The 24753-nt window shown below is 42.9% G+C and overlaps 1 protein-coding gene across 1 annotated transcript; it reads left to right on the top strand.

Annotated features, from left to right (window-relative positions):
- The first annotated feature begins 1740 nt into the window (after positions 1-1740).
- Positions 1741-24270, top strand: acap1 (ArfGAP with coiled-coil, ankyrin repeat and PH domains 1). The gene is made up of 23 exons (XM_085266897.1): positions 1741-2320; positions 4902-4959; positions 7713-7832; positions 7973-8026; positions 8170-8228; positions 9454-9637; positions 9879-9923; positions 10016-10111; positions 12351-12425; positions 13359-13471; positions 13598-13649; positions 13736-13836; positions 13999-14110; positions 14208-14419; positions 14534-14603; positions 14798-14892; positions 17983-18170; positions 18276-18326; positions 18424-18605; positions 19044-19153; positions 21646-21756; positions 21836-21897; positions 23204-24270. The coding sequence occupies exons 1-23, from the start codon at positions 2268-2270 to the stop codon at positions 23299-23301; spliced, it is 2301 nt and encodes a 766-aa protein (XP_085123023.1). The 5' UTR covers positions 1741-2267; the 3' UTR covers positions 23302-24270.
- Positions 24271-24753: the final 483 nt, after the last annotated feature.

Here is a 24753-nt window from a genome sequence, read left to right as displayed (position 1 = left end):
AGAATTTACATGACAATGTAGCAACTGTCCCTGCAACCAGGCGGCAGACTTCATAAAGTATAACAGGAACAGTCATTAGTTGTCTAACTGTCCACAGCTGAGTATAATCGAGTCTTTAGTTGCCTCCTTTTGACCCAGGAAGTCACGGATTTTCTTTGTATTTCATGATGTTGAGCTGAAATACTAACAATTTTCACCTTGGAAGTCTGACATTTCACATATTTTAACTTCTGTTTTTACTTTTATCATGCTAATTGCATTGTATTTAGATTTTTGTTGCTGTAATCTTTATATTCTATCATTTTCTGAATGATATCTCAATTTTTATTTTGTATCTTAACAGTTTTTCCACCTTTTCTGGGTTGCACTGTTTTGCACTGTATGTCATATGTTGTATGACAACTGAGAGACAAGTGTACTGTATGCCTGAGCAGAGTCAGCCAGAGGTATCACTGGGTCCTAAGCAGAATTTGATTTTGGACATTTTGGTTATTTAAGGTTTTGTCCTCCACAGTTCATTTCACATGAATTATTTAGTGTTATATTCAGTTGTTATTATGTGCTGACTTTTTTCTCACTCCTCTTGCTCTTGTTCTTCTTTCTTTTTTCATTCCCAGAAGGTTAACGCCTCGTTTTTGTTGAGTGCTGTTCATTGTTGTCATTAGGCTTGTTTAAACAGAATCAAACTATTTGCCACTTATCACTCGGCTATACTCAGTTATAGCTGGCGATGGCGGAGTAGTCATTCCTGTTATACTTCTTTGAAGTTCAGGCACATGTGTAGTGCATTGTAATGTAAAATCTCTGCTGACAAGTGCACGTGCTGTGACTACGCTCACCTCGTCTGTCATTGCAAACTTTGTACATTGACTCTGCTGTAGTTTGAAGTTTGTCAGCACATGAGCAACCCCTGCAATAAGGGCACCAGGTTAGCAGCTAACCTGGTGCCCTTATTCTTATAATGATATTTCTCCTGCTTCCCTATGAATAATGAATCTCTCTGTTTGATTTGGATCTGTCACTAGGGTGAAACAATATTCCTAGCAAAACGTTATCAGTTTTATTTTTGGCCTTACATCGGTGTTGTGGTATAGCAACTAGTGGACTACATTTCTAACCTAATATTTCCTGTAGTTACACACTATTGGCTGTGGGCAAAGGGTAAAAAAGAAAGGCACTTTGGATTTATGTAGAAAATGTGCGCACATTTTTAAAAATAGTTTTATTAAAGCCATTTAGACACATTAAAAATCAAAACAACGCCACATATTTAAACACAGAATGTCAAACCTCTTGTTCTTCCATTCGTGGAATCACTTTTCCATTGCTATTAATAGGTTCATTATTTTCTTGGCATGAATGAACTTCTATAGTGGATCTGTTGGCAGTGGGTGGCTATGGGGGAGTTTCTTTACACCTCAGCAAAAATCATAACAGACAAGGTTGTCAGACAAGAATACACACCCAGTCTAACTGCATGTGAAGCTCACTGTTGTACTGTAACTGAAAAGTAGAACACACAAACAACAAAGGGAGAAACTAAGTGAGGGGGGTGAAAAGTCACGACACGGCCTGCTGTAGCCGGTGTGGATGTTAAACGTTAGTGTCACATTGTAAATCCTTCAGATCGGCGTTTTTTTCATATGATGCAACTTGGCAGTGTATGTCTCTTATTATGTGCAGCTTCCTACTTCAAAACCACAGTTTGCCATGAGTAACAAACCCGGAAATAGTGGGACGTGACATGGGGGGTGGACCTCTTCTGAGACAGAGAGAGAGGCAGAGAGACAGGCAGAGTACTAGACTCGGCACCCCCGGGGAGTCCTGATTCACGCTGCCATCGGATTTTATTTGAAATCCTCTGGGATCCATAAGGACACTCTGGCCCTCTGCTGGAACTCCTCCCGTGGCTTTGCGCATCTTCTGCGCCGGACTGTGCCTTTTTAAAAAAAATTGCCGCATAAGATGGTAATGACGCGACTAACATCCCCTCAGTTCATTCAGTGCTGACAAGTTCTCTTCCGACGCGAATGTGCAACAGTTCGGGCGAAAAAGAAAGAAACCCGGAGAGGAAAACAAGTTCTACACGAGAGCGAAAACACCCAGCAGCGAGAACAATGATCCGGGCTGCCGATGTGGAGCGTTAAAACGAGTGGGGGGAAAAAGAGTTAGTTTTTGTCTTTGCCAGGCTGCCGGGCACCTCCAGCTGAAAGCCAGGAGTCACATAAATACACGAAGTGTCACGAGGGTTGGTGTCAACGCAAAGGATGACGGTGAAGCTGGACTTTGAGGAGGGTTTGAAGGACTCCCCGCGCTTCAGGTAAGAGTTTCACCTGTACCTTTGTTAGTCATGCTGATGTCACCAGTGAACAGCTGGCTTTGCTCCAGCTCCAGCAGGAGATTATGGATTAAAGGCTGATTCATGTTTCCCTAATAAAACATTTATGCATTTGCCGGTGTTGCTGTTCACTCTTCTGTCAGAGAGTTTGAGCTGCTCGGGTCAAAAGTCACTGAAAGCTATGAGGACATTGTGCAGGCCTGCAGGGCCGTGGGGGGCTGATCTGCTGCTCTGAGGTGCTTTCCCACGTCTCACCGAGACCACAGAAAACCTGTACTAGCCACGGACATTCAAACATCGCCACGAAACTCCTTCCAGTGGAAAATATCAGCAGTGCTATCACTAGTGGCTTGGTTTTCCAAACTTCAGTTGCAGCTTTGATGCTTCCTCTTCCTGATAGTTGTCGAGATCAACCCACCTCCACTCTCAGAGAGATCACACTCATTTTTCAGAGAATCGAAATCTTAATTCAGGCCGGGTCACTGCAGCCCCTGCTGCGTGTCAGCAAAGCGGAGTGCGATCAGTTTCCTTTCAACATCAGCACATCTGGTGCAATCGAAAGGGAAGTGTTTCTGAGTTGCTTTTGCAAGTGGCTCAAGAGAGAGCTTGGCACAACTTTGGGTGTGCCTTGACAGTTTGTGGCAGCTCGCCTGAGTCACAGTGGCTGCCTCAGCCTGATTTGGCATACCTCAGTCTTTCTCTCTCGCCCATCTTGAATTTATGGGGCTCACACAGCAGTGGAAAGTTTGACTTGTGGCAGCAGACGTGGTGAGGTCTCGTGTCAGGCTGCGAGCAGGGTGAAGGAGGGAGGAGGAGGTGCTGCAGTCATCAAATACACATAATCGCACACACATACACGGGAAGATGGATGGACAATACAGAGGGCCAAAAAACAAATGAGGGGAAATAAAGTGCTCTGACACCTTGGGACAGACACTCAAATGTGGTACCTTCTGGTTACTAGGTAACAGCGGGGTGGGAGGGCGACAGGAAGTGAAGCGAGATGTGCTGAGGTGATCAACAGGAGACAGGAAGCGTGTTTTCTGTGGGGAGAACCACGGCGGAAACTCAGCTTAAGCTCTGTCTTAATTTGCTTTCTTAGCCTCCGTCTCTCTTGCAAGGAGACATGAAGAAGATAAAAAGGATGTGCTTCTTCTTAATCAAGGGCTCCTTCACTCTCCTCCACAGTGGCCTCTCTCCTTTAGACCCTTTTTCTTTATTTTTTAAAAAAAAACAACCCTTTTCTTCCCTTCTCTCCTGGCTTGACATGTCATTTGGTCGTGTTTCAAGAGCACATGACCTCAGACTTTGATTCAAACCTCGCCGCACTAACAAACACAAACAGTTACTGTCTGTCCCGGGCCTCCTCTCCTCTCCCCACTCAGACGCGCCTCTTTTTTTTTTTTTTCTTTCTCTGTCTCTCTGTTTCTCTCTGTATCTCTGTACTGTTGGTGGAAGGCAGCGGAAACCACATGGTTTAGCTTTTGGTATGAGAAGACACGACAGGCAGAAAGAGATCGAAAGAAAGTGTCACGACAAAAAAAACAAGAAAAAGAAGGCGGCTCTTAAAAAGACCAGCCCTGAAGAGGATCTCTGAGGAGCTTTTGTCTCAGAGATCTTCGAGTCCACATCCTGAACCCAGAAAACAAAACGTAATCAATTACACGCACACTGGAGGTTTTCTTTGCAGTCATGTGGGCCTACATAAACGTCTGATGGCTGGAGCGTCCCCTAAGCTCCATTCAAACCCACAGGAATGCACTTCAAACCCTGCCGAAGGTCACAGAGATTCTAAAAATACCCAACGCTTCATGCTTAATTACAGCTAAATGAGTGTAAAACAAGATGCCCGGGGCCTGAAATAGTGGCGGCCGTGAAATATGTGGAGTAACTCTGTCAGCGTGACGAGGCTCTAGCTGCACAATATTAAGACAACAAAAAAATACTCTTTCCTGTTGTGCGATTCCGACTGTTCCTGCGCACTGTGACGGTGACACGTTGACATCCACTGCTTTTAAAGGCATGGAAATGCTGACGAGTCATATGCATCGTCTCAGTGGAAATAAAGCACAAGAATAAAAATGTTGAGCATGAATTATTTGGTTTGTAAGCGTGCAGAGCAAATAAGAAATGGAGAAATAAAGCTGTCCATGAAGGTATCGAGCTTGCACCACAGAAGCGCATCATATTGCAGTGGTTATGTTTTAATGTTAAGCAGTAAAATGTGCAAGAATCCATCCATTCATTTTCTTAACTGCTTTTTTAGATCAGGGTTTGCAGGAGGGGGAGGGGTGGTGGTGGCTAACCCAGCCAATCACAGGGCAGGTGGAGTGATGTTTGCAGAAATGTGTAAAGAAATGAAATATTTAGTCTGTAAAACATCAGAAAGTTTGTGTTTTATTCTAGTTTTATTCTTTATTCTAGTTTATAATTGTGCAAAAAAGAGAAAAAGCAGTTTTTGAGAGGATAGAGCTGATAAATGACTTTAAAATGAAGGGTTTTCACGCCTTATATTGAAAAATCCATGACCCCTGACCTTTAACTGGAATTTTCTCTTTTCCAGAGCTGAGATCGAAGACGTCCAGAATGACGTGAGTGAACTCGAGACACGGTTGGAGAAGGTAAGACACTTCCAGATGTTTTTGAAATGTCACCGCTCCACTTCACACACAAACACACAAGCGCACAAACGGAGACGAGGCATCACATGTCGATGGACAGTGGCAGCGAAGTCAGCGGTGGGCGTTGGTGGTTGGAGCTTTTTTTTCACCTGACGGCGAGCAGGAAGTGCCTGCAGGTGCTGCTTCCCCATCATATTGTCCTGCTTCAGAGAGAACTGCACTTCGTTCTGCTTCGCCGTGCCGACCTATATTCCCTGTTGCGTGCTCACGCTGTAAAAATCTACAGTTTCAGATCTATTCATCTGATAGACGTCAGTCACATGCTGCGTTTCTGTTCCCCGATGATACGGAATAAGCACAAATCAAAGTGACTTACTACTATGTTGTTAGTTATTCTGCGAGCTCAGGTTCCCACATGTTATATTTTACCATTTTTAAATACAAAAACAAAAAAACAAACACACTCACTTTGCCTGTAAAGTGTCATGAATGTGACTGATTTCAGTTGAGCAGGTGAAACAGAAAGAAGCCTTTCCCTGCATGCATGAGATGTTTTCCACGAGATTAGGTTTAAGGAAGTAGCACATGTTTTTTTTTTTTTCTGTCCCGGTGCTATTTCACAGGCTGCGACAGGTCTGAGCCACATCCCAAAAGGATTTTGGGACAAAGTTCTTCTTCTTTGACAGACACTGCACGCTATATTTTTCAGTTATCTGACTAGATCAGAAGAAGTCAGCAGATAATCTACTGTACGAGTGATACCACAGTCTCAAAAAGGAGGGTGTTTAGAGTTAAACGTTGCTGGAGTACAAATCAAACTTAATATTCTATATAAAGGTCTGATTGTAAGTATTCATTATGTAAGTGAAGTGTGGATTTAATGCTGCATGGAGCTCATTTGTGATCTGTAGCAGTGTAGAGAGATGTGTAATCTGTGTGTTTTGTATGCAAATTAGCCACTACGCTTTTTTTAAATTTATTTTTTCCAACAATTTTAGAAGTTCGTTGAGTTCAGGACTGAAGCGTGTGGATTCAGCTTCACGTCTTCGCTGTGTTCAGAGGTGCTTTTGCTCAGAGAAATGCAGATAAATTGACTGAGATTTGCACAAAAAGGTCAGACAGCGTGTCCTATGATGCCACTGCAGTCATATCTACGCTCAGGTGATGTGTGTGCTTACATAATGAGTCACTGACATGTCTTGGTGCAGGGATTTATTATTAATGTTTTACCCCCCAAACATCCATTACAGGTTAGGTTTTGTCACTGCGACGTGCCTCCTCAGATGTCACTGGTGGTTTAAATGTGACGCTAATAAAACTAAAGATTTCTCCGAACACGTCTTTTAAATTATTGCATTGAATTAGATATTTGCAGATGTAATAAAGGTCAGCTGTTGAACACGCTGGGGAAGAGAGGAGCTCCCACAGGGTTTAAGTCCTTTTTGCTGAACGCTTGTGGTCACAAGCAGCACTTAAGAGGAAAGTCATAAAGTCACTGAATTGGCTTGAAAACCACCTAAAGCTTCAAGCTGTAAGTTAGCAGATCACGCTGAAGTGATCAGCGGTGGGTTTTATTGCTTGATAAATGGAGCTTTTAATGGGTCAGAAAATATAATCTGTATGCAATTTCTTGTTTTTGAACTTCAAAGGGTCCTCACAGAGGCCAGAGGAAAGATCTAATCAACAAAAAAGTGGAAACGACTGTGAGGGTGGACACTGGGTACAGGCCTTATCTTTCCAAGGCAGAAGCTCAGTTTATATTTGACCTTTAATTAAAAAATTTATGTATTTACTTACTACGTACTTTTATTTAAAAAGCATACATCAACACATAGAGATCCTCCACTTTCCTGGCCTCTAAATAGCTTTAAAGCAAGTTTTCCTGGCATGACGCAGTTTGTGCTGTTTCAGTCTCAGTCCTTCCATCAGTGCTGTTTGTTTCCACCAATGAAATTTTTATCTTTTATATTTTTATTTTTTACCAGAAAGAGCTGATTTTGAGTTTCAAGTTAGCTAGAGTCAAAATTTCAGGCAGCTATCTCAAAATTTCAACTTCCTCGGAAATTTTAGTCTGTAAGTCAAAATTTAGATAATAACCTGAATTTTTGACTCATAGATGGCAAATTTATTTTTCCAGTGGCAGAAACAGCCTCTCGTATTTTCCAGGAGCAGACTATCAAGAAGCTGTTTCAGCAAAAATAAGACAAAAACAACATTGCTGTTTATTATTTAGCCAGCTAGCCAAATTAGCTATAAGCTAGCAACAGAAGAAGAAGAAAAAAAGCTAACTTTAACAGATAAAAGAGCCTCATATAGTCCTCATATGGTGGTGGAGACCAAAATGGAGTTAAAAGAGAAACAAACATAGTGCTTACACGAAGTGGTCGACCGCTCTTTCTTCAGTATGACTCAAAATATACGACTGAGCTCATACACTTAGCAGGAAACTATTTACAGACGTCAAGCTGCTTTCTGCATACAATTTTATAGGACCACAAGTCTTTTTGCAGCTGCAACCACAGCTATCGCCACCTGGTGGCCTTTAGATAGAATGAAGGTTTGAAACACTTCCGGCATGTTTTATACTTATTCTCTCAGGTCTCCAGTACAGCTACTGAACAACCAGAATTAAAATCTGTGAACAAGGTTATACTCAGCATGAATGCAGATTATGTTAAACTGACGTTTGTTGCCTGCTGTTACATTGTTCAGGAGATCATTTAATCTTTGTGTTGCTTATTTGTGTCATCCAGCTAGTGAAACAGTGCCAGGCCATGCTGGAGGCTGGCAAAGCCTACTGTCAGACCAGCAAGAGCTTCGTGAATGGCCTCCGGGAGCTCGGACACCAATGCTCCGGGGACAAGATGATGGCGGTGAGCAGAGCACACTGGGTTCTCAAAGTGCCCGGAAGCTGTAAATAAAGATGGCGGTTATGAATCGATGAATGAAAACATTAAAATGCATTATTGACTTGATAAGTTTCAGAGTCTAATCTAAGATTTGTGCTCTGCAGGACTGCTTGGAGAAATTTTCCAAAAAGCTGAATGTCATTTTTGAGGCACAGGGGGTGAGTTTGTTATTCACGGCCTCTGACTTCTCCTTTTCAGTGCCGATGCTTATCAGCTGCAATATGTGGTCAAGTACGGCTGCAGCACGCCGCTGAACATATTACATTTGACATTTAATATGTTTGTCTTTGTCTCCTTTTAGGAAGTGATTGAGACCACGCAGAAGTCAGTGAGGGCGAAGCTGCAAAGCTTTGTGAAAGAGTGAGTGAGCCGCTACGGTGGCCCCACCTGTGTGTTCGATCTAAGGCTTTAATTTCTGAGTTTCTTTCCCACCAGCATACACTTCATACATACGTACATTTTCCTTAGATACAGTCATTCCCCTTCATGTGTGCCTGTCATAATCGTTCTGCTTCTCCTCATAGTTTGTCTTGTGGTCTGCTCCCATTAGTGGAAATAACTTGGTAGATTAGATAAGAGAGGTATTTGCGATAGCGTCACGTGGTAAACAGCATTGCACAAAAGCTATGGTAAAAAAGTAAGAAAGAAAGAACAATAAATTTGCCGGTGATTAAAAAATGTTTTATATCATGTGCATGTGACTTAGCAGCATCCAATAACTTGCTTTCTGCTTTTGCATAAAAACTGATCTGGTAATGTGGATACTGCTTACTTTACCTCCCTCTATGAGGCAGCTTTCTTTCCATTTCTGTGAGAAGTCTTCATGAATAGTTCTCCAGACTTCTTGAAGGACATGATGTTTCCACCTTTAGATGATCCCACACTGCTTCAGTAGTGTTGAGGTCAGGGCTCTGGGGAGGCTAATCCATGACCGATAGTGCTCCATAGTGTGTGTTTTTTCTATCCAGGTGTCCATTTATTGCATTGGCAAAGTGTCTGGGATTATTGTCATGCTGAAAAATAAAGCTGTTGTCAAGCAGATGCTTTCCAGATGTTGTTGCATGGTGGATAAAAATCTGATGGGATATTCTGTGTGCTTAATTGCATCAATTTTGATGCAACACAACAGAATGCAGTGCCAAACCATGACAGTCTCCACTGTGTTTTACAAATGGCGTTAGATAGAATCAATTAAACAAATGATTTGTTTTGTGACAAGCTGCTAACAACAAAGTGTCTAAAGATACCATTTAAAGTTGTTTCTTTGCCAATTTGTCTGAACACTGGTTCATCCCTTGAGTTAGGTGCAGTTTTATTGCTTGAATGACTCATAGGTTTGTGTCAAGGGGCTTAATGAATGAGGAAGTGTCAGGTACAGGGACTGGGCTGTAAAGGAGCGGAAAAGCCACCAGAATAATTTTTGAAAGACATTAAGAAAGCATGGAGAACTGTTGCTCAAGAGCACTGTAATACAAAATTACTAGAACATTTGCAGGAAATATGTACAGAGAAAAGTGATGGCTCAAGATTTTTGCACAGCATAATACTTTTTCCCCCCTTCTTACCTTCGTCTCCTGTTCTGCAGAGATGTTCGTCGTTTTAAGGACAGACGAAAAGAGTTTGAAAAGAGCAGCGAAGCCCTGGAGGGGTCGCTGTCAAGGAACGCTCAGGCTCCACGCGGGAAGCAGCACGAGGTGGACGAGGCGAGTAACGCCCTGCTCAACGCGCGCAAGGCCTTCAGGTCTGAGGCTTTGGACTACGTGCTGGAGGTGAGGAAAGATGAGTGCAGAGAGGCTCACACAGGCTTCACTTTAACTCAAACTGCTAGGTTGGAACAACAGCCTGCAGCAGCAGCACAGTGGTCATACTTTTGCTTTGGATGATAACAGGCCTGCCTCAGGGCTTCCGTCCAGTCTTGCGGTTGTGTCTTCTGGCTGGGCAGAATCTGTTTTGGTCATGAAAATATGGAAGTCTCTCTAACCATTGCTTCCTGCTTTTTCTTTTTTTCAGATTAATGTCATTGAGGCCAAGAAGAAGACAGATATTCTGCTGGCAGTGAGTTGGTTTTTTTACCTGTATGTGTCCATTTTTAAATGCATACTCTATCTTCAGACGTTTCTCACTGGCTTTGTGTTGCTTCCTGTCAGATGTTGTCGCTGATGGATGCCCAAGCCCAGTTCTTCCTGCAGGGTCACCAGTCTCTGTCAGAACTGGACGAGTATCGACAAAAGCTGAATGAAGAGGTAACTATTTCTGTTTTGTTACATCTCTGTTTCGGTTAAAATGACATTTTGTGACTGAAACCGTCTGTGCATGAGTCATAAATAAGTAGCAGTAGGACAGGAAGAAGATATCCTCAATGTGAGAAAAATGCGTTCATACTTGTGAATGTGTAGAATAGAAACCTTACTTGTAATCCTGCTGTGTGTGTGTTTCTTTCTAAGAAGTTCCAGGGAATAACAACAAATGATGAGTTAAAAACACAACAAAACTAGAAGCTGGTAACTAAACAAAAGAGTAACCAAAGAAGGGTTAAAGGAGCCAAACAGAACCGCCTCCTCTGCACTGAGCTCTTGGAGCACTCCTCTCTCTGGCTAAACTGGAGTCAGCTGCCAAGAGCAAGCAACACACACACTCACACACACACACAGAGGCCCTGCCAGGGCACCAAAGAGCCACCCTTAAAATAGGTAACAAAGTCTGCCCCCATAGACTGTATGTAAAAGATGGAAACAGCCACTCCTGATGCACTCGTTGGTCTTTTTAGACCAGAAGTGACCATGTTTGGTCTTGTAAAGTTACACAATTTTAAGGATATAACTTCAGTATTGTATTAAATCTTAACCTACTCTACAGTTGTTGAAGGAGGAAATAAGCTTTATAGACAAAAAGTGCTTTTGGCCTAGGCTGTCAACGTGTTAATTTCATCTCTGAAAAATGTTTTCCTTAAACAAAAAAGTGGACACAGCCACATTAGCAGTTTCTCAGTTTGAGTCTTTATCCTGAGCCAAAGACTAATTGCTGTAAACTTATTGCACAGTGTTTTTCTTGCATTAGAATGAGTTTTTTCTAGGGACGCTCACAGTAAGCATGATGGGACCACATGTATAGACAAAGTGTTGCTGCTTGAGTTGATTAGTTAGTGGTGATAAACTGCTGCATTGTACATTGTCTGCATGCTAAAAAGAGAGAAGCCAACCAAAAGCTGGTGAACAACGTAGACCTGAAACACCCAGAAAAGCCTCGCAGATGATTTATGAGGCAGGAAATGGATTGCAAATGTTTGTTCTGGCTTAGGGATACACAAGATGTTGCTAAAACATTTTGAATGAAACAATCGTGTTTGTGGACCACGGGCGTCATGGTATGATGCTTTTGGCCAAAATGCTGTTTGGGTTAACTCTGTCCAACTAGGAACTGGCATCTTTTTGGGGAGGGGCAGTGGAGTCACAAGGTGACATCACACTTTCATCGTGACAGGAAAAAGTGAGCAACAACAGGAAATATTTCACATGTCTGTGTGTGTGTGTGCGCGTGCGCCCCTTCCTGCTCCTTTGCAGAGGAAACTGTAAAATCTTTTCTGCACCGTCAACCTTGAGCAGAGGCAGCATTGCTGCTAAGTGTTTTTGATCAAATAAAAAGAGTTTCAAACAGGAAGTAAATTGTGAACACGTTCACTGACCGGATCAAACCACAGAAAAGCGTTTCCTGTTTGAACAAGAAATGATGAGAACGAGCAAGAGCAGAGGAGAGAGTGAAATAGGGAGAGGGTGATGCTCTAAGCAGGCTCTGTGCAGGAGAGACCACCCATGTTGTTTTCTGGTTTGGCGCAGGATACACGGCAGAAGTTCAGCACTTCCTAGTTCCTGTTTGCACAAGAGTGCGCAGGAGTGATAACCCACCGCGAAGCTGCCGATCTCTCCGAGTTTCTGAAAGAACTAAATGTGTCGGAGATGAAAATGAAAGGAGAAAACTCTCCTTCGTAACATTAAATGGAAAGACTATGCAGGTTTTACAGTTTTAAACGGTCCTCACAAACTGTTTTGCGCTTTATTTTTTAAAATTTGCAATGTTCTTATGAAATAAAGGAAAAGATAAAGTGATCGGTGAGAGATGCTGAAAAATAGTTGGTGTGGGGGTTTTTGTACTAGTTTAGCGACCTGAATAAAAGTGGTGCAAATCTGAAGGCTCGTAAAAATGTTGATGTTCTGAATAATCTCAGTTTGACTGGTAAATAGGCTGGTGCTTTTAAAGCATCTCGCTGCTCGCTTTCTACGCATAAACAGTTTCTAACATTCAGTTATAAAGTGTTTGGTTCACTATCTTTCCCAAGGGTATTTCAGCACAGTGACAGGAGGGGATGGTGATCGAACCACTGTCCTTTCAGTGTGTGTTTAACCTGGTAGAGCTGGACAGCGAGCTGAAAGTGTAAAAATATGAATCCAGGTTTAATAAACGCTGTGTCGTGTTGTGTTTTGACAGCACAAACAGTTTGTCCTCGACTGTGCCAGAGAAAAGAGGGACATGGAGCAAAGACACGCAGCAATCAAGAAAAAGGTAACGCAGTTACAAACGTTCACAACCGAAAGGAGCATCATGGGTAATGTAGGCATTAGGTTTTAACAAGACGGAGACAGTGGAATAACGAAGACGGCATTTCTGGTGCTGTCACGTTCGTTTTTACACGATGTAGCTGTGTTTTCATCTGTGATTTTAATCTCTTGTTAGGTGGTTGCTAGACAACACGATGACATGACAGTATATGATGCATAATGAAAGTTGCAACAATAAAAATGAGATGTTAATGTTGTGAAGTTAAAATGACGCAATGATTTAATAGAGATGCATAAATCCAACAAGTTAGTCATTTTAGACAGTTGGTAGGTGGTTGCTAGGCAACATAATAACATGTAATATAGATAAAAAGATAAAAACCTCAAGGGGACTAGGAGGTACCTGTATGCTAGGCTTGGTTGCTAAGCTCCTGATTGTGCAGACAGATGTGTATTTCAGTAAAATACGCTCTGCTCATTGGAGCCCACCAGGGACTTTGGCATCTTGTGGAAAGGATTCAGTGCTGATGGGCTTTTTCTGGCCCCGACAAACTGATGTACTGTGAGACTAAAGCATTTTGGTGCAAATATAACAAATCTAACATGAGCAAAGATGCAACTTACTGGGTCAGGTGAGGCCTGGATGTCAGCCTAAAAGTAGCCCACATTTGAATGGCATCGATTACAGCATGGTTGCTTTATTTGCATCATTCTCAGATGAAATGCAGCATCGCTATTGATAACTTTTGGCCCAGATATTGCAAACAGGGGGGACAACCCAAAGAATAATCATTCCACATGGTACGCCAGATCTGGACCGCACCAATTACTTCTGTATTACATCACTTTTTGTAAACACAATTAAAGCTGTGGGGAGAAAAAAAAAGGCCTTGAAGCAGATGACACAATGTGATTTTAATTTCTTAAATATTTCAAGGACATGTCTTATGATGACTCCATTATGGACTTTAATGGTGACGCAGCTAATGGGATCGTGATGGAGGGCTATCTGTACAAGAGGGCCAGCAACGCCTTCAAGACCTGGAGCAGGTACAACTTTGCTGTGTGCTTTTCCTCTCATGAACCTCACTGTGATAAATCCGATGTCCACCGTGCGTTTGCTTGCCCGGCAGTGAATGAAAACAGCTAAAAGGCTAAACTCTTTCTCCACCTCAGGCGCTGGTTTTCAATTCAGAAGAATCAGCTGGTGTATCAGAAGAAATTCAAGGTAAATTTCGCTTAGGGTCACGAGCACATTCGAAAGACGAATTTGCACGTATGCAACCTGACCATCACGGTTTGTCCATCTTTTAGGACCAGCCTACAGTCGTGGTGGAGGACTTGCGTCTTTGCACAGTCAAACCCAGCATTGAAAATGAGAGGCGTTTTTGCTTTGAAGTGGTTTCCCCATCAAAGTGAGTTCACTTCATGCACACCTGCGTGTGTCTGTTCCAGTAATGGTGGTGAAGTCGCATTAGCGTCACATGTGTGTGAAAGCGTCCTGCAGACTGCCGAGGTGTTAGTTTCTTGCTTCTCGAGTGTTAAATGGTCACTGTTGTGTGACTTTGTGTGCGTAGGTGCTGTTTGTTGCAGGCAGACTCAGAAAGGCAGCAGCAAGCATGGATCAGCGCCGTCCAAAACAGCATCGCCTCAGCCTTTCAGGAGCGCCGAGAGGACACGCTCAGCCCAGTGAGAACACATACACCACACACACACACATTATCTTCAACGTGCACTTTCCAGTGGGAGTTAAATGCTCGCCATTCCCATGTGTCTCTGTTATCAGAGACAGCGCTGCAGCTCGGTGTCTACAAGCAGCCTGGGAGGAGGAGGAGGTGGAGGAGGCGTGGATCAGGACAACGAGGGCTGCAAAGCACTGGAGGAGGTTCAGGCAATCCCGGGGAACAGGCAGTGCTGCGACTGCGGAGAGCCGGGTCCTGACTGGGCCTCCATCAACCTGGGCATCACACTTTGTATTGTCTGCTCAGGAATACACAGGTACACACACACACACACACACACACACACACACACACACACACACACACACACACACACACACACACACATTTGGCTTCCACTGTGCGCTTTAATGGTTTCCTTCCCTGGCAGGAGCCTTGGAGTCCATTTCTCCAAAGTGCGCTCCCTCACCCTCGACTCCTGGGAGCCCGAGCTTATTAAGGTAATTTAAAATTTTAAAGCTGCAGCGGCTCCACCTCCCTGTGGCCTATTGTGAAAAAGTTCCAGAGAAAATTATGATTGCGCAATGGATTATGCAACCGTTTTCTTTATATAAGCCAAAACAAAATAAAAAAAATTAGAAAGAAATTAGTACTTAATCTGGTTTATTTGTTCTTGTTTCCCTGCTGCCTTTAGTTGATGTGTGAGTTGGGGAACACAGTTATCAACAGGATCTATGAAGCTCGGATTGATGAGATCACCATCAAGAAGCCCAATCCCTCCAGTCCCAGGTACGCATAATCAATCCAGTCCAACGTGCATTCAGCTGGTTTTTCCACGTGCAGATGTGTGACAGGAAGTCTCCTTAGGTATTAAAAAATAATATTTAATATCCTCTGTAGTCCTGAAGGAGCGCTGTGTAGTCCGACAGTTATTCTTGTTGGCTATCATGCTTTGGGAGACTTCATGACGTGTGCAAGAGAAAATGCATCAGAAACATAGACTGTATATAAAAGATGGCACAAAAAACAGGTTTACAAACACCTGCTTTAATGGTTTCATTCTAGCATCATTGCCTGTTGCTATCTTGTTTTTTTGGAGCCCAGAGTGACCAGATTTGGAAGAGTGCTAGAGTGCTAAGTTATCCGCTACTGCTAACTAGCTTAATGCAGTGCATCGATAGAGTATATATAACAGGTACCTATTCCACCTGTCTTATGACAAGAGGTCGGTTCATCTCAGAAGCATGCACAGACACAGATTTATGTAAATTAGCGCTGGCATGAAAATAAAATATTAACATTTCATTCAAAAACTAGAGAACATTCCTCCCGGACAGACTTTTGACAGATTATTGATTTAAAAAAGGTCTTAAAGGCACAAATACCACAAACATAGTTGAGACGTCCAGTTCAGTGGCTCAGATTAGCTGAAGCAGAATCGGTGGTACGCACCTGTACCCATAGGTACAATTCAAATAGTTAATTTAGTGTAAACAGGAGAATTGTGAAATAATCACCCTGTACAGTTGGCATCAACTTCGAAATGCACTTTAGACTGTTTTAAGTAACACATTTATCTCTGCTGTAAAACTCAGATTTTTGTAGAGATCCATTTACTTTTTTTAGTCAATTGCGGTCAGGCATGTTTTTTGGTAGTTTGGCTTCAGTTTCAAGCCTCTGAGTTTCTGCTTGATTGGACGGGGATGCCACCGAGTGTTAAAAGTGTGAGCGTATAGCAGGACATGTCTAAGGTTTCTGTCAAAATCAAGTTATTTCTGCCTTTTCGTGCTTCAGTTTTGAGCGCAGTGGAGTGGTTTACAGCTTATCAAACAAATGTCCCAGATTAGGATTCAGGCCGAGACACGAATGTGCCCGAATCAAACATGTGGACCTCCCTGCTGTGGCGAACACTTGTGACAAGGGAGCAGCTGAAAGTAGCTACTTTGTGTTTCTTAACTCTGGAGCTGCAGTAGAAAATTACTGGTGTTCCTCCTCTAAGTTTGCAGCTAGGCGATGATTATATTACCAAAACAAGACTGACGATTGGGTAAATATTAGCAGTAGAGGAAGTAGACCATAGATGTCAGGAGCTAATGATAGTTGGTTGATACCAAAGGCAAAACAAATCAGCTGCAACTGAATTAAATCAATTCTTTCATTAATCGTGTTGGTATTTTATTTTATGCGTTTGCCTGTTTGCAATTCAGACGACTCCTCCAGATGGGAGAATATTGCATGCATCTATTGCAATCCCCTCTCTGTTCAAGCGTCATTCTTTAAGTGGTTCATGGAACATCGGTGTTGATGCAGCTGGAAAGAAAAACAAACAGGAACGCGCTCTTCATCTCCTTCTGCTGCCACATTAACATTACTAACAGTTCTGCTTGCGCACGCTGTATTTTTACATTGACTGATCACTAACTCGCTACAGGTCTGAGTGGGAGTGGACTGACGCCACTGCTTCACCGAGCATGTTTATTTATATGCTGAATATAAAAAGGTGCTCTCCATGGAGATCTTTGTAGTTTATGGTTAACTTTATCAGCAGCCTACGACCCATCTCAGACCTTTTTTCTTCTTCTTTTGCTTCCTCTCGTCTGCGTTTTGTCACGACAGACAGGAACTGCAGCAAGTACATGAAACAGATGGTTAACTCTCTAACTAAAGTGTTTTCCGGAAACTTGTAGTGAGGCTGCAAGCTTCAGATACGGTCAAAGGGAAGTACAGCCTCTTTTAACTCTAAAGGTTTGGGTATCAGGACGTAATAAGAGTGATCCAGGCTTTACTAAGTTATAAAATGAAACCCATGAAATATTTCACCGTGTTAAACTAATTACACCCCATGATTCAGCAGCTCGTAGATTCAGTAATAACTTAAAGTTATCGTTTCCTGTGTGGCTTTATCAGTCTCTCACATCACTATAGAGGAATTTTGACCAACTCTTCTTCACAGCGTTGCTTTAGTTCTTTGAGGTTTGTGGGCATTTATTTATTCACAGCTCTCTAAAGGTCCTACCTCAGCTTTTGAGTCAGGTTGAGGTCTGGACTCTGACAGGGCCTTTGCAACATCTTTAATCTTTTTTTTCTTCATTCTGTTGCAGATTTTGTGCTGTGCTTGAGATCATTGTCATGTTGCATGAACAAATTTTATATTTAGCTATCAGAGAGATGCCATTTAACTCTAGAATACTTCAAAAACTTGCATACTTTGGTGTGTAGATGTGTTCATAGTTGACTCAGTGACCGCGAGGTTCCCATGACCTGTGGCTGCAAAATAAGCCCAAATCGTCACCCCTCCTCCACCGTGCTTCACGGTTGGTATGAGGTGTTAGTTCCAGCATGCTGCCCAGTTGCTCTGGATTGTGAAAGTCTGATCTGAGCCTACACTTACACTTGTGTGTCGTCTTGCTCACTGTAAAACGATGGAGTTCGAATTATTTGTATATGGCCTTATAAGCTTTCTCAGACTGATGGCAACAGTTGCTTCTGTAAGATTATTGCTTATGTGTCTTGTCCTGTAATTCTAACAATGCTAGTTGTGTGCATAGTTACATTATACCAATCAGTGGTCAACTTTGAGTCTGTAAAGGCCTAAAAACTAACTTTGCTTCAGAAAGTAGGCACACAAACATCCCCAATTTTAAATAAATGCATTACTTAATCAGTGCCTCAGAAACTTAAATTAAAAAACTTAAATTCCTGTCTCACACCTTCAAGTAGAGAAGTGAAACTGAGCTTAAGAAAAGCCAGAAACACACTGATGGACACGGCCCTGCATGTGGCCTTCTTCTGTTTTAACTCTACCTCGATGTAAGAGAAGCGTATCCTCCATCGCTCGCGCTTATTCTTTCTCATTTTCTGATACTTTCTGATCCTCAGAGGAGACAAGGAGTCGTGGATTCGATCAAAGTATGTTGAAAAGAAGTTTATCCATAAGCTGCCTGAGACTGGCAGGAACCCCCCGCTGAGGCGATCCAGCGGCAGGAGAAACCGAGCGGCCACACAGATCGCGCAGAGACCGCCGCTCAAGCCCAAACCGAACAGAGCCACTCTGCCTCGGGTCACAGGTAAAGCAGCGAGTCGCCCCTGTTGTCAAGCAGGAAGGCGTGCTTCGATAACGCTAAGGGCCTGGTCAGCTGTATCAGTAATCACGACTGTTGTTCTCTCTTTAGGGTTAAGCCCCAGTGACCTTGTCCAGAAGAACAATTCAGGCTTCCACAGAGGTGAGATAAGACCTCAACAAAACACAGATCCACCAAAAAAGAGCTTGTACAGCTTTTGAGAAGAATCACATAACATTACATCTGTTAAATCTTTCAGATAATGAAGAGGAAGAGGAGGAGGAGGATCTCAGCCACCTCCACCCCGGGGCGCTGCTGTACCGCTCGGCAGCCCTGCAGAACTTCCCCGTCATGGCCGACGCGTTGGCCCACGGAGCCGATGTCAACTGGGTCAACGTGAACGATGAGTCGAGCACGCCGCTGATACAGGCTGTCTCAGTGGTGAGAAGGACGCTCAGTCGATCATTAGAGTTTGAATCTTTACGAGTTCTGTGACCTCTAGATCTCATGGAAATGGATGGAGGTGATAACGAAATCTCTCTGTTGTCCCATTTGTGGACACCAGTCTTGCTTGAGTACAGCTAAACATTTGTAGAGAACAAAAGCGGGATGGTACGGCTTATCTTTGAAACAGGTCCCGAAATAGTCACTGTCATGTAGTAGTCAATGGGTTTCTACTTTCTCTGGTCAAAATACCCTTCCCACTAAAAATAAAGTATCTCTTAACTGCCATAAGCACATTTGCATGCAAATGTGTGTTAAACGATTAGGATACTGTGGCGTTTTTATCCTTAAGCTGCCTTTTACTCACACTGTGTGACACACGGTGCAATTGGTTCAGAGGGTGTTTGAGCTCACGCGTTCTCCTGTTTCGGTCAGAACGCCCTGGCAGCCTGCGAGTTCCTGCTGCAAAACGGCGCCAACGTTAACCAGGCGGACAGCAATGGCAGGGGACCGCTGCACCACGCCACCATCCTGGGCCACACGGGGTAAGACAAACACAGATACTGTGACACGGCCCTGTTTCAGTGAAAAAAAATAGCTTCATACCAAGATAACAGAATCTGAAAACAGACACTGGTTATTGGACTAAGAAAACACAGTGAAGCAGGATGCTTTCATGGGTAAAAAATGTGAGGACTGGTAGAAAGACGTAAACCTGACTTTAAACCTGCAGTCCCTCCAGTTGCCAGCAGGGGGCAACTCCACCAGTTGCAGTCTGAGTAGAAGTCGATGAGAAAATGTCTCGACCGCTCATGATTCCAGTAAAGAGTTTCCTAATGGGTTTATGGGCTCAGTTGGTGGTTTCAAGTCTTATTTAACACAACATGATGTTCCTTCTGTAAATGATTGTCCCATTTAGAGTATAAAAGGTGGTAGAGCGGGGTAGATTTAAGGCGGGTGGCTGACAAGTCTTCACCATAAGAGTGCGTTTTGTCGTTTTTCCTCGATGTCTGGTGTTGAAGACGTGCCTTCAGATCCAGTTTTCCTGTGAGGGTGTGTTTACCAAAGTATGGTGAGATTACCAACCCAGAGGGGGGGCCTGAGGCGGTAAGATGACTCTGAACCACTGGGAAATCATAACATAACATTTATAATAATAAACAAGAGGACAGCAGGGAACAATCAGTGGGGGGTATGGTTTACATGTAAATGTTAAACAGAGACAAAAAGTCTAACACCGTGGGCCTGGAAGACAGCAATGGGGAGGTAAGATCATAAACTAAGACTAGCTAGAAATTGAGAAAAGTTTAGCCCTGGATGTTTACCTCCAACTCCACCCTGCCAGCAGTTTTTTTTTTGTGTGTCCGTAGTTTTTTGAAGTTGTCAAGTATCAGTGACTTTCTGTAGTCTCTTATTGTCCTTTGTGGGTGAAGTTTAAGGGCCTCGTCATGGTTCTCCATTCGCAGACACTTGGCAGCTACAGACTACCATCCACCTGCAGACAGCGTCTGTTGCTGGATGGAGCTAACGCCCAAATAATGCGGTACAATCAGTCTGCGGGCCGCTGTTGCATGTGCTGTTGTTGACCTGTCAGCCATCCGCGAAGAGGAGCGAAGTTTTACAATAAACTGAAGTGAAACCGATCAAAACAATCAAAAGTGCCCACTGCGGCCACCGCCTGTGCCTTTACTCTGGATTTTTTAGCTTTCATCTTAATTCGCACTTCTCGTGTTCCCAGTGAACTCCACTGTTGCATCCTTCCCTTTTCTAGTCAGCTTCTCCACCAAACAGCATTTGACCTACTCACAGTAAAGCTGCGTGCCGTTGGGTTTTTGGAGGAGTAAACCGTTTGCGTAGGTTGAATACTTCTCTCTGTAGGCAGACACCTACTCAAAAAGAGCGACCATAAATCAAGAGTAAGGGTCAAAAGCACCAGGATGTAAACAAGGGGGACGTTAACAGACGTCAAATATTACCAAAAAAACAAGGTCAAGGATTCAGAATGTCCATTTTTGTGTATAAACTTGATGATATACACACTTAAGATATATTTAAACTAATAACAAGGCTGGTGTGACTCATTATGCCAACAATACCTGCCGGTGGTGAGTAAAGTGGAAAATGAGTCACAATGAAACATAAACGTTTATTCTTAAGAGCGACGAGTTAGTTGGACATAATTGATATTAAATAGTCTCAAAACTGTAGCTTTTTTTTCCCATTTTTGCAGCATTTTCGGTAACACTTTATAATACATAATACAGTATAATTCATTGTTTCCTTACCTTTAAGTATCTTTTTATTTGTTTCTAATAATACATTGAAATTCAAGAAATAACATGATTCAGATACATTCGTGACAACACTTCTTCTCAACTGTTCAGAACTCATAGTTCCAAGAATTGAACCCACGTGAATCTAATACAGAAATAAACCCATGAACTAATAGTCCCCGTTGTGCTTTCCATCAAAAGCATGAACGACTTAGAAAGCATTAGAAAGCTATTGTGTGATCCCTGAGGTTCAGGCTTCAGACTGCTCCAAACATCATGAGTGGACATCCCCAATGCGGTCATCTCTCAGAGGGGCAGCCAATCAGAAAGAAAGCCAGCATAAAGGGAGGCTACAAGGGGAAACTGATTGTTTGACAATTATCTAGAGTTTGATAATTCTGTTTGTTTTTATTGTTTTAACTTTATTTTTTTATTGGTTCTCTTGCACACGCCTTAGGGCTTGGAAACACATACATGCAGATTTGTCCATTTCCTGTAAGATATTCCTGAGAAGAGTACTGTGACGCTGTGGTTTTTACTGTGACATGAGTTTAATGTTGATTGGATATGAAAGTGGATCTGTAGAGATAGAAAATGAGAAGAGAAACTACACTAAACTCCAGAAGCTTTGGTTGGGAAAGTCAGTTTAAACTCCAGTCCCTTCACTTGAGTTCCTTAAATGCTCGGGTCCTTGGAAATGCTTGGATATAGTATAGATTTCCAGGCTAAAGTCTCTCATGTGCTCTCTCTTCTCCGTTTCTCAGGTTGGTTTGTCTGTTTTTGAAGCGAGGGGCTGACTACAACGCCCGAGACAAGAACCAGAAGGACCCGATAACTATCGCCGTGGATAACGCCAATGCAGACATCGTCACTTTGTAAGTGTCTGACTCGAAAGAAAACACGTGAGCCACGTTAGCAGCTGCGGGTTCGCTTAATCGATCTTCTGTCTTTCAGGTTGCGGATTGCCAAAATGAACAAGGAGATGCGGGAGATGGATGGAGCGTTCGGCCAACCAGGTCATTCAGAGGGGCAGGGATCAGGGGGTGGAGTGGGCGGGACTGGAGGTGGGCTGGCCAATACTAGAAAGAGTCTCCAGGCTATAAAGAACCATATAAGTGGATGGGCTATGGGGATTCAAAATGACAAACTGGGCTAAAACATATATATTTTTAAAATCAAGCATGCCTTACCGTGCATGAGTTTATAGATGAAAAAGAAAAAAACAAGCTTCAACTTAGATTTTTTTAAGAATCCTGTGAGAGAAGATAGGCTGGAACAGAGGGTACGACGGGTGGTTCTCATGAGGTGGTCACACGCACTTTGAATTGTAAATGCACATCATGCTGCACTTTGAAACCCACAAAGCATCCGAACACTATGTCAACACAGACCTACATGTGGGCGTCTTCAATACTAAACCGTTCTTTAAGCGAGCTTAAAGAAGCTGTGTATAGAGTAGACCTGGGTCAGGCCAATTTTCAGTGTATTTAGGATATTTTCTGTCTGTACAGTGTGCTGATTTGTGTATTTGTGACTGTGTTTCTTATTCCAGTTTATGTAAGCTAAATTCAGGGTTGGGTTTTGGTTCTCAAGGACAATTTTCTCCCGCTGTTCTGTGAACGGTGACTCAGTTTAAGCTTCGACACTGTTGGATTTGACCTCTTTTGTGCTTAACTGAGCGCTCTGCCGCAGCCCCTCGAGCTTGAGGTTAACAGTGGGTTTTGTTCGCGTTTTTTGTGCCATTTGGCTCTTTTTCAAGCTGCAAAGACCATTCCTTCGTGGTTGTCTTCTGGGTCCGTTTAAGGGCTTCTTGATAACTTTATACTTTAGTCTCCTGTGTCCGGTTTTTAGTCATGCGGGAATTGGGGAGAGAAGGAAAAAGGACAAGAAAAACAAGTTGTGTTTGTCTGCTTGAAAGAACTGCTGGTCAGTATTTGACGTGCTGTGCTTTGTCTGTTGTTGTTGTCTGTGTTGTATGCACTCGTGTGCCTTTGCCTTCTGCCCTCTGAGACGTCCGGCTGGTCTCAACTGCTTGTGCAGTGTGCGCCACCTACAGCAAACTAAGAGGTAAAGTGCATGTGCATGCCATTACGTGTGTTTATGTGTTCAGTTGCATGTGTCTTGCTTTAGGGCTACAGCTCTAAACGTGTCCAGGAAATAGTTGGTGTGCAATTAACGGTGTAGCTTTTGATGAAACGATGGCTGCGGCACATTAAAGTACGGGTGCTTTCAGAAAGCAAGGGCGGCAGTAATGTGGGTTCTTTAAGCTTTTCAATATTCCCAAAAGCTTTTGAGGCTCACGTCTTCTCTGGTCTTTTTCAGGTGATGAAACCTACCAGGACATTTTCAGAGACTTTTCCCACATGGCCTCGAACAACCCGGAGAAGCTCAAACGCCGCAGTGCTGACCCGAAGTCTTAACCAGCTGCCTCTCCACCTCCTCATTCCACAGTGCAGCACCACATACTTTCAGGCACATATAGAAAAGATTCATCTTTCAGGCATGCAGATGCACTCGCTCTCTCTCTCTCGCTGGCTACCTGCCACGTGTTCGGTCACAGCTCAGCTGGTGTTGACTTCAGAGGGAACGAACGGAACAGTGAATTCTTTGTGCGAGCACGTCAGAGCAGAACAATCGTGTCCAAGTGGAAACACTGCAACAGCTTTATGAGACCAGCGTGAGGTGTCTGTAGCAGAGGGTAGCACCATTACTCTGCCAAAAGTTTTCTTATTAAAACCAGTAAATCAGTTTTTTTATTTCTTTTTTTCCTTCTTTTTGTAAGCGAAACGAGGCTGTTGTTTTAGGTTTTGCGATTTCTACTGACTCATTACATGAAACAAAACAAATGTTTGTAGGAAATTGTTGTTAGAAGTTGCATTTTATTTCTACCGTCTTGCGATGAACTGGAGTATTTGCAGATTTTTAAATTTGGGACTTTGTGTTCATGTTTTGTCTAAATTATGTGAGGTACATTCAATTTGTATTCAGATCAAATAAAAGAAAAATTCAAACTCGTGTTTCAGTGTATTTCAGTTTTAACTTTTTGAACTGAAGCAGTAATAAGTTCTTATTTTAAAGAACTCGTCATCCTATTAGAGGTGCTTTGCACAACTTTCCAAAACTCATTAATTATCCTTACTAATTTTGTCTTGGGTCTCACGTTCTCTGAAACGAGCCATATTATCTCCACCTTTGTTTCATCCAGCTTTCTTCTGATTGGCAAACACAAGAGCATGTAGCTCCACTGGTGGTGCTCACAGATGGAGCTGCTGTGCTTAAGAGCATCAGTATTGGGTATGTCTGCTTTCGCTGACATTGTATTAAACCAGGGGTTCTTAACCTTGTTGGAGGTACCGAACCCCACCAGTTTCATATGTGCAGTCACTGAACCCCTCTTTAGTGAAAAATAAAATATGATTTTTTTCAAATTCAAGACACTCATGTTTTTTACTGGTGCACAAAATGAGCCGTGCATGTCACGGCGGAGGCTCTGCCGAACCCCTAGGGTTGGATCGAACCCAGGTTAAGAACCACTGTATTAAACCAAGAGTAGAAAAAAAAAAACATGCCTGCAACAGAGTGTATAGAGCAGTCTGAAGTGTGTATAGACAGTAACCAGCCACTTAAGTAGGTATACCTGATCAACTGCTTATTAGCACAAATATCTAGTCAGCCAATCATATGGCAGCATCTCAGTGCATTTAAGGATGTAAAACAGGGTAAAGGTGACCTGCTGAAGTTCAAACTGAGCATCAGAATGAAGAGGATTGAAGTGACTGAATGTGTTATGGTTGTTGGTCAGAGCATTTCAGAAACTACTGATCTGCTGGGATTTCCCCACACGACCATCTGTAGGGTTTACAGAGAATGGT

Source organism: Mchenga conophoros, linkage group LG3 (genome assembly GCF_057382185.1).
Source record: "Mchenga conophoros isolate Kocher_MC1m ecotype Shallow Benthic linkage group LG3, M_conophoros_male_GT1.1, whole genome shotgun sequence".
Taxonomy (NCBI): domain Eukaryota; kingdom Metazoa; phylum Chordata; class Actinopteri; order Cichliformes; family Cichlidae; genus Mchenga; species Mchenga conophoros.
Note: the sequence above shows the minus strand (reverse complement) of the source record. Positions and strands in the feature narration are given on the sequence as shown.

What these genes read in the sequence shown, in the direction of transcription:
- acap1 (XM_085266897.1), top strand. Translation starts at nt 2,268, where the DNA reads ATGACGGTGAAGCTGGACTTTGAGGAGGGTTTGAAGGACTCCCCGCGC. An exon ending in TCGAGACACGGTTGGAGAAG is followed by an intron (nt 4,960 to 7,712) that starts GTAAGACACTTC and finishes TGTGTCATCCAG; the next exon opens with CTAGTGAAACAGTGCCAGGC. An exon ending in CTGCAAAGCTTTGTGAAAGA is followed by an intron (nt 8,229 to 9,453) that starts GTGAGTGAGCCG and finishes CCTGTTCTGCAG; the next exon opens with AGATGTTCGTCGTTTTAAGG.